Here is a 10,205-nt window from a genome sequence, read left to right as displayed (position 1 = left end):
AAAGTACTTTAATTTGTTGCTAATGGTGATATTATCTCATATGCGAGTAGAAGAAATAGCACATGATTTGGAGGGTTTGTTAAAACACATTTTATTAGGTTAAGCCTTGTGTTATCATCTTAGGCATCGTGGAAAATTATTTATTTTCCTAGAAAATAAATAAAACATCACTTATATTTAATAAGTTTTTTTCCTAAAAAATCTGCTACCTAGATTTTTTATTTTTTTGTTTTTTATCACACCGTGTATCTTTTTGCCAATTCTCCAATGATTTGGATTTTAGAAATGTCATGCCCGGCAAAAGAGCATTCATTGGCATTGCACCGTACGCATAAATGCTAATTTCTTTTCATGCATGCATTCCAAATGAATACATGATAGCCCGTTGCACTAAGCTCTCACTATATGTGGGATCTGAAGAAGGGCCGAAACACAAAGGTCTTTTGTACGCTTTCTACAAGAGGCTCCAAATGGATACATTACTTTCAATAAATGACATCACTAGTTTTAGTTCTAATATAAGTTTATTATAGGATAACTCGAACGTACATCGTTAATCGTTGTTTTTCCTTCATACCGGGTCCCTAAGGGGTGTTTGTATGTAACACCCTATTGAATCACACAGGCCAAAAAGCAACAGATTAATGTTGAATGACATTAAGTTTTTCTTTGATATCCCTGTCAATCCATACACGAAAATGTTCAGCGACTGTTTCCATACACACTGACGTATCTTTAGTTCCATATGGAAGTACTATAAAATCCTTGCCTTAGGTGTTGAAGAAAAGGATAAGCCTAAGGCTATATTACATTTAAAAAAATGTAAGTTCTATAATCACAAGATGGTTTTTTAACTCTTTATGGACAATTCAGAGAATCATTTTTACTTTCGACTAATCAAGAATTTGATCCTCGAGCTCAGGATTCGTCTGTCTATGGTATCATACTATCAGTTCAAGACTACAGTATGTTATTTAATGAACTCGCTGAGGCTAACACTGTCTCCGATGCTAACAGGTCGCAAAATGGGAAGTCCAAGATCAAATGGTCCCAAAGAGTCTTCCTGCAAGAAAACATAGGAAAGAAATAGGTTAAGTTCTCCTGTGGTCAAGAAGAAAAACTTCAGGTGGCACAAGATAAGTGAAAAGGCGGAAAGTACCCATTTGATGCCCTTTAGCCCAAGGCTGCTGTCTTCATCAAAAACACCCCGTGAACGAGAAAAGAGAGTTGTCTTTGGTTGCTCTGATGATTGATCTTGTGCGATCACACTTTGAGTTGAGCGCTGTAACAACATCAGAATGTAAGGAACCGTCAATCCTCCCATGAGAATACACGAAGTCATGTCACAGTGAAGCAGGAAACAAGATCAGGAAGCTCCACACTGAGCTCTTATCCTTATATGGAAGCAGTAATATCAAAACCCAAAAACTAATGATGGTTTGAAACTGAAAAATAATAATCTGAAAACGAGAAAAGACTACAGAGCAGACAAACCTCCGCAGCACTAGAGGATGATGGAATTCTGAAAGATTTTGAGCTTGTATACTCGTGACCGTTGCCAGAACCAGCTTGTCCACACGAAGTTGTTGCATTTTCATTTCCTGATGAAATTTTACGCACTGGAAATGCATGACATGTCTCTTCAGCATCCAAGATAGATGAGTGCAATTCATGAGATGATGACTTTGAAATTTCAGGGCGTGAATTCATGCGTGCAGCAACAAACGCATCAAGAGAGTCAGGTTGTGAGCTTGGTTTGTCCTCACTTCTTTGGTCATGATTTTTCACTTTCTCCAGCAGGGACGCCTCAGAGAGCAATCCTCCAATGCTCAAGTTAGTGAGATTAAAATCCCATGAAAATTTTGACTCAATGTGTGGCCCACACTTTGACGTTTCCTTCAAACCAGATGTTCCTTTTGAATCTAAATTGAAATCACTAATCTTTTCCCGAGAAGATGCTTCAGAAAGGAAGCCTCCTTTGCTAAAATAGGAACTAAATGTAGGTGGCTGCAATTCCACTCTGTTCTCTTGGTTCATTTCAGTAGATGTCTTACCCTGCAAAGACACTTCAGACAGCAAACCTCCTATACTAATATCAGAAACTGACTGGATTGGCTGCAAATCCAATTTATTTTCTGTCTTGCTGATCTTTCCTTGCAAAGATGCCTCAGAAAACAATCCTCCAATGCTTAAGTTGGTCAAAATATCATCCCATGGATTGTCTGTCTTTGAAGGGACATTTTGCTTTCTTACTTCATCAACCTAGAAAGGAGTATCAACTATCAGGGGCTGAATTTTAAGATGTGTATAGCCATTTCTGCTGGTAAAAGAACACATCTACGTCCATTGAGAGGAGTCACCTCTACGGACTAAAACAATAGTTAGACCAGTCCTAGAACACATCAAAATAATCACAGAAGGTACGGTAGTCGTTAACAACTGATCTTAGCACCTCATATGCAGTAAGGGAACCGCACCCTCCAGGAAGGTACGGTAGTCGTTAACAACTGATCTTAGCACCTCATATACCCTCCAGGTTTTGTGGCAATAAGTTTGGCAGGCAATTTTAACAATTGATTTATCCATAATCCTATAAAGAGACCATGTAATGAGGACATCTAATGCATTGGGCTCTCATTTATGAATTAATTAAAGCTTTTGCAACTGGCAACTCTAGCAGTATCAGTATTACTGCCAGAGTTCCCCACAATCACAGAATATAAGGGGCAGCATTATTTTTCAATCTGTAAAACTTTTCAGCATAAGTTCCTAACTTAAGCAAACTGAAATCAGCAAAATCATAAATGGTTTCAAATAGAATGACTGAGAAGATTTACAGAACAAGAGATTAAGCGAAGGAAGCAGACAGGCAAAATTACTTACCATATGATCAACCTGTATGTTTGAAGCCATCTTCTGATTCTCAATTACAATTTCATGCTCATTTTTGCAGATTGGTTTACTAAGCTCTTCATTTTTCAACTTAGCTCCCTTCACTTTGTCATTTGCTATGTCCATTGCATCAGCAAAGATTCTCTTAATACCCCTCGATTGTGCATGCATACCCGAGGCTGGGGAGATATCAGGTACCTCAAAAGCCTTGAGCTTAAGATCAGAAAAACAGCCATACCTAGAAAATTTGAGACAAATTAAAACCTTCTGATTGAAGAGCTATATGCTAAAAAATGAAATCAGACCAGTCTAAAACCTTAAGCGAAAAATGGCAGGACTTTCTATTGCTGCATACACTTCTCCTGCAGAAATGTTGGTATCTTTTGAGCTCCATCGTTTCTGTGATGCTATGTTTTCTGTATTAGTATCATAGGGGAATAGAAGGAGCTCCCCTAACCCCAAACTCGACGAACTCCACTTTGTATAAAGGTGCTTAATCACCGACGATATCTTCTTCTGAGCACTTAAAGTGAGTTCCTGGAACGGATTGCAGCCATCCTACCAGAAATACCAAAACCATCAAGAGTTATTCCAGGTGCATTTTATGCAGAGTTCTATTCATTTAATGTATCATTTCCTAGTTATACCTTCTCCAATCTCTGTCGGGTACTTTTATTTATTGGAAAAAGCTGTAGCTTAATCTTCTTACAAGAATCAAGCTGTTGACTCCCTGCTGCAGCATCGCCTTTTGTTACAGGGGAACAAGTCGTCCTTCCCGGAAGCTTTTGACAAGATACCTTCGAAGCTTGTAAGGGCAAAATCCCATCATTTTGCCCAGCTGAAAGATTTCTACATTCCCCTGAGAAGTACATAAGAAAAGTCATATCCCAGTTGAGAAAAAAGCCAAACAAAAGTAGATATCAATCAGAACACTCAACATACAGCTAACCAATCTCCTGGATCATGCAAGTATAAACTTAAATTTGGAAAGAAACAACTGTCTGCAAATTCGTGTCAGCTGCCTAACCTGCTGCATTCAGATTCTGCCGACTAATCCTACGTGTTGCTTTCTTTGATGCAACATTCTCCTTGTCACTGTATTTTTCATGAACCCCACCTATCTTTCTCTTCATCGATCGGCTAGATTTCATGGCAGCTTGCTCTGCTGCAAAAGAAATTTAATGACTGATTATTTCCATTTACTTTTTACTTCAGAAATTTCATTCATTTGATTCAACAAATATTTTCTCTATATTACATGTCATTATCAAATCTTTAGCAACAGCAGACTTGAAAAGTTCAGTTATTATAGAAGCATCAAATAGTTAAATCAATATCTACTTCTCGTAATGTCGATCACTCCAACAATATAAGGAACAGAAAAAGTCAAATGGTAAGCAATGAGTAATCAGCCTCTTAAGTGTCACTGCCAGCCAGTCTAGCAATGCTTCCTCTCATCTGGTTTTCCAAAGACAAACTGTAGCAATAGGTAAAACAAAAGTCACAAATAGTTCCTTGAGCGACAAAAGAAACAATAGCATAAATAAGGTAAGATAAATATTCTTCATTGACCTTATTCCCCAAACTTGCAAATTAAGCATATTCTTCCTATCATTTTTTATCTCAGCAGCAAAGTTCTCATAACCCAAATACTTTCGCCACTAAAATGCAGAAAACTAGTCGAGTATTAAACAATATGCCATGAATCAATTTTGGTCTCTGTATCTAGAACACTTTCAAGCCCCTTAATATTTTCACTAAAGCTTCTTAATTTAGAAGATTGAACTAAATCGTCAAATTGCAAAGAGAGAATGATCTGGTGAATCTCCTGAAAAGCCAACTTCCATGAACTCGGCCTTCCATGGCCCTATGTTCAAGTACCTCTTCTTCTATTCAAGCCTTGGCAAAGCGGTTTTTATCTTATTTGTATCCTAACGAATTGAAAAGGACTTCTTAATAATGCACCATATAGCACACCCTTGTTATGATGTCCATGCCAGCTTTCGCCTACCTTGACTAATTCATCCCATCATCACATGTACCGGGTAAATCTCTATCTACCAAGGCTTGAACAGATGGGACGAAATCACCTAGTGTTTTTGCATCCGTTCATGGTTCTCAACTTACTTCGTTGACCACTAGGACACACCTTGGGTGCCTATTGCACTTCTCCTCATTGAAATATTCTTGCTTTCAGTTTCCTCAACAATTCTCCCGTTTCCTTTTTAGAGCTACGCATCACAAACTGTTAAATGTTGCTCTTAAAAAGAGTTCCTTTCATAACTGCCTTAACATCAACTAGGTTAAACTCGAAATATTCTCTGCCCCCTATTTGACATCTGGAATCCATTCACCATTACTATCTAAGACGTTGTACGGTACAGAAGCAAAATTCAACTCAGCTCAGTATGAATTTCACATCTTTTTTGATAAGGTAAGGTTTTTTTTTTTTTTTTTTTTTTTTAAAAAAAACAGTTCTTATACATCATAGAGTCGAGGTTTAAACTTAAATTGAAAGTCAGTAAAATATCGAGTACAGAATTGTCAAGGGTGACGGAAGAGGGTTAACCCAAAGCTTGGGCAGATTGAAGTTAAAGTACTTGACAAACTGTTTCCTGAGACCCTAATTCAAGATGAATCCTGAACCATGTCTGTCTTTGTTTCCCGCTTTAGCACAGATTTCCGGCTTAGTTAAGATACCAAATTCAGTAGAAAGAGAGAGGATTGATTAACAATTACTCTCATCGTCCTAATGTACATGATAATCTTTCTATTTCAGAACGTCATATTTCACAGATTTCAAGATTCCAAATTGATTTAACCAATCAAAATTCAAAATTTGATGTGATATTCTTCTCTATCAACCATGATGATTCAGCTCTATTGATTTAACAATTACTTTGTGGGATTTCACTGGGTATGTTGTTCTGTATCAAACTAACTTGTCAACCACTGTTACATGTAAGTTAGTTTCAGGAAGAGCATTAATTCTCACTAGCTAAAATAAATGGCAAAGATTGAGTATTTATTCTCACTAGCAGACGGATATAAATCATTTCATTAAGGGTAAAAGGGAAATTTTAAAGTTAAGTTGTTTGTAATTATAGAAACGTAGGTAAAAAGGAAAGCTTGTCACATAATTACTAAACAGAAAATTCAGATTCAAAGGCATAAGGACAATTAAACTAACTTTGAAGAAACCGGAGCTAGGGTTTTCTTATAACCCTGAATTGCATAAATTCCAATTCCAAAGTGGCAATTAAAACTACGTTTTTTCAGTTCAATCAACAAATCAACAACACAGGTATAAACATATCATTTCCAACTGAATTTTATTTCAAATTCAGATCTTTAAATTACAGTTGATAATAGTTAAAACTAAACAAAAAAGATAAGTGGAAGGAAAATTGAGACTTGCCTGGAGATACAAATATAGTGGGCGGGAATGAAAGATTTTGAGAAACAACAACAACCACTCGCCGCCTATATTTTTTATTTTTATTTTGAATCTTTTTTCTTTTTCCGGTACACGTATTTATATGTGCATTTTTCCATATTTTTATTTTTTTTCTCCAATTTTTCTGTTTACTTGGGCTTCTGTGTGGTGTACCATAGAGCCCAAACCATGTACCTACGCCTTATATAATGGCCCTAAGGGAAAGGACACAAGTAGTCATCCGGGACAACCGAATGGCCCAAAAAGCTAAATAGACATTTTTTAGCCTTTTTAAAAATAATTTTATTTCGTAGCCTTTTTTCAACTAATTTCAGAATTTTTAGCCTTTTTAAAATAATTTTATTTCGTAGCCTTTTTTCAACTAATTCCAGAATTTTTAGCCTTTTTAAAATAATTTTATTTCGTAGCCTTTTTTCAACTAATTCCAGAAATTGTATAATTCTTGTATAGAATATGTATCACTATTGTATATGTATAGAAAATGTATCATACGTGTAAAAACTGTATCATTGTTGTATAGAATATGTACCCCTTCAGTATGTGTTTAGAAAATATTATAATTGTTATATAATTTATGTACAATACATGTATAATCAACGTATACTTACATATTATACACATATTATACACAATTTCCTCCTCACTTTTCTTTCTTCTTCATTTCTCTCATTTGTGAATTTTTTTCGTCACATATTTGTTTCCTTTTTGTGACACGCTTAGTCGCCACAAAATGCATAGTTCTTGTAGTGACCCAGTGGAGTCGTCACAAAAAATCCTTAGCAATTCCAATACATGCAGTGACTAGCGACTTTTTGATCTTTTGCAACAGTTTTAGTCGCCACAAAAATGTCTGATCTCTTATAGTGATTGAGCCGCTGGGCTAGCGCTCACTACTAAAAAACTGGCAAAAACCGACGGAAAAAAAAACCGACAGCAAAACCGAAGAAAAAAACCGACGGATTCCGTCGGCTTTTTGATAAATTTTTAAATCCTTTTTTGTTAAGAAAACCGACGGACGGCGTCGATTATTTCGCTCATTTTATAATTATTTTCTAAAATAAACAGACGGACTCCGTCGATTTTTTTTATTTTTTTATTCCGTCATTTTTTAATTTTTTTTTTTTTACATAACCGACGGAGTCCGTCAGTTTAAACCGACGCAATCCGTCGATTTTCAAAAATCGACGTAACATAAATCGACGGACATGTTGCATCGATTTTTCGTCGGTTTTCACTAGAAACCGACGCAGTCCGTCGATTTTTGCCTTTTTTTAGTAGTGGCTCATCAATTGTTTGGGCTAAAAGTCCATTTTGCGGCAATAAGGTAAAACTTGGGCCATTAAAATTTTTTATGGCCACACAATGTCCTTTTCTCTTATTACTACTCCATCCGTCTCAATGTATGCGACACTGTTTGACTAAGCACAAAGTTTAAGAAAGAAGTGAAGACTTTTGAAATTTGTGATCTCAAATAAACTTTAAAAATTTGTGTGACTATAAATCATTTCATTAAGGGTAAAATGAAAAATTAAAGTTAAGTTGTTTCTAGTTATAAACATGTGATATTCTTTTCGGATAGGCTAAAAAGAAAAGTGTGCCACATAAATTGGAGTTGGGGGAGTAGTAGAATTAAGCAACTCTGGAATAATTAGGATTTCTTTAGGGGATATTCCCTATATATACGAAATTAGGATCATATTTATCAATAGTAGCGGTATTTTTCAGTTTATTAGAACTAGTGACATTTTGCTAACAAAATATCCTGAATTACTATTGTGATTGGTGGCATATCTTTCGGGTTTCAGTTTAATGAAGATTTTATGTGATTCACCTAGATCTATACTGATCTTTTTACCTGTAACATCTTTGTTTCACTCCCAAACGCCAAGTGTCATTGACGGTCAAGTTAGAGCTTCAAAATTTGATAATTTTTTATACAATTTGTTGTAATAAAAATTCATTATTCGGATTCAACGTATAAAATTAGGTTCTGATCAGCCTACAACTTAAATGCAATTTTCATACAACTCATCACACAATTATAATACAACTTTTATACAAGAAAAGCCAAATCGAGCAACAAAAAAATTGTATGATACAATATACAACTTCCATACAACATTTATACAATACAACTACAAAACAACATACATCTTAAATACAAATTTCATACATTTTGCATATAAATGGAATAAAATATATCTTTATATGTATTTCGTATGTGATTTGTATATATTTTAATGTTTCAATGATCTAAATTTTTCATATCAATTCTTCTAGCCCAAGTATTGAATCATTGTTTTAAATCATGCCTTAAGCTTTGGACAATAATTTTCATACGAATCTCACATCAAATAATCACAACTTCAGAATGTTAAGCCATGACTTCGAGCGTCAAGTAACCTAGTCGTTTGGTCCTCGAACTTCCTCTAATAAATTCCAGTAATTTTTGACTTTCTCTAAAAAATTCCAGTGATTTTTTTGGCGAAACAATGACAGCAACCACGGAGGGGGTTGGGGGATGGAGAACGTGAGAAAGACATAATTGTTGTGTGACAATGTTATATCTACCTATATGTCTTGTAACTCGGACAAAATTGCTTAAGGAGATCTTATTGTGCAATATGCACCCACTCACTCCTGTGGATATTTTTACAAAGAAACTATTGTGATCTTAATTTTATCTTCTACGTCACAATCTGTCCATCATTTCTGACCGTCCAAATTAAGGGGCATATTAGACTCTTAACATGACATAAAATCCTCTTCCAGATTCAATCGGACGACGAATTCTTACGTGGTCCAAGGAAATCAAAGGTCCCCCCATTGTTGAAGATTTGCTCTTCTCAGGCTTTCTGTTGGCTTTTCCAATTCATTCGTGAATAATAATTCAAGGGCGTGAAGCGAGTAGGATTTGCTGGGAATTCTGGATCGAAGAAGAGGCAGATCAAAATATGATGCGAAAAAACCAAAATCGATATAAATGGAAGATGCCTATGAAACTCCTTTTTCTAGGTAAGGATAGGTACGAAGTTTCCACTGAGGCTAATATTAATAATAGTAATGCTGATGACGATTTAAAATTTTAGATCTTCCATCTGATAAAAAATATTTAGAAACCTAAAGTTCTCTATGTTAATTGTTATTGTAGATTCTTACATTAATATAAGATTATAGTCTCCTTATATAACTTGTCTTAATTTATCTGACTTTTAATGAATACTTTACTTGTTGTTATCATTTGGCTTAATGCATATGAGGCCCCCTAAAATTTGTATTTTTTTTCTTCATTTTAGCACTTTAATTAAGTGTTGTTCTTATTGAACCCGTGAACTTGTTCTCAAGTGTGTCTATCAAACACAATCCAACTTACATAGTATTCCATCTTCAATGTAGCAACATACTAATATATATTCTAATTTAATTATGCCATCTTTTAGCAAAGATTAGCAGTAATTGATAGAGGAAAAAAGAGTAGCTTTTAATTAAGCAACAGTGGAAGAGTAGAAATCAACACATCCATGACCTAAAGAATAACTTACCACATGTCTAAAATATTACTCCACCTTCATTTCCTCAATTTAGTTTCTACTTCTAATAAAAATCAGATTTAGGGGGTTTGATAGACACACTTGAAAACGAGTTCAGGAATTTAATAGGAACAATACTTAATTGAGATGTCAAAATGAAAAAAAAAAAAAAAAGTTTAGGGGACCGCATATGCATTACGCCTCATCATTTTGATAACCTGAAAGCGTGTCAAAAGTTCTTTTACATCCAAGTACATATTACATTTGATAAATATCTTTGTTATTTACCAAAGAAAAAATTGTAAGTAATTTAAAATTATGCACAT

At 35.0% G+C, this 10,205-nt stretch overlaps 1 protein-coding gene across 7 annotated transcripts; it reads right to left on the bottom strand.

The window, feature by feature from the left end:
* Positions 1-777: 777 nt before the first annotated feature.
* LOC132614363 (TSL-kinase interacting protein 1) lies at positions 778-6,481 on the bottom strand. 7 transcript variants are annotated; one of them, XM_060328793.1, is made up of 9 exons: positions 6,311-6,481; positions 4,306-4,369; positions 3,920-4,057; positions 3,540-3,751; positions 3,209-3,450; positions 2,884-3,130; positions 1,495-2,262; positions 1,160-1,282; positions 778-1,063 (listed from the first exon to the last, which is right to left on the bottom strand). In XM_060328793.1, the coding sequence occupies exons 3-9, from the start codon at positions 4,041-4,043 to the stop codon at positions 971-973; spliced, it is 1,809 nt and encodes a 602-aa protein (XP_060184776.1). In that variant the 5' UTR covers positions 4,044-4,057; positions 4,306-4,369; positions 6,311-6,481; the 3' UTR covers positions 778-970. The 7 variants fall into 7 exon arrangements, with proteins under 7 accessions (XP_060184776.1, XP_060184777.1, XP_060184772.1 ...); XM_060328794.1 differs by having other exon boundaries at positions 3,920-4,054; XM_060328789.1 differs by lacking the exon at positions 6,311-6,481 and adding an exon at positions 6,083-6,253 and having other exon boundaries at positions 4,151-4,369.
* Positions 6,482-10,205: the final 3,724 nt, after the last annotated feature.

This window comes from Lycium barbarum, chromosome 10, assembly GCF_019175385.1.
Source record: "Lycium barbarum isolate Lr01 chromosome 10, ASM1917538v2, whole genome shotgun sequence".
Lineage (NCBI taxonomy): Eukaryota > Viridiplantae > Streptophyta > Magnoliopsida > Solanales > Solanaceae > Lycium > Lycium barbarum.
This window is presented reverse-complemented; position numbering and strand designations above follow the sequence as displayed.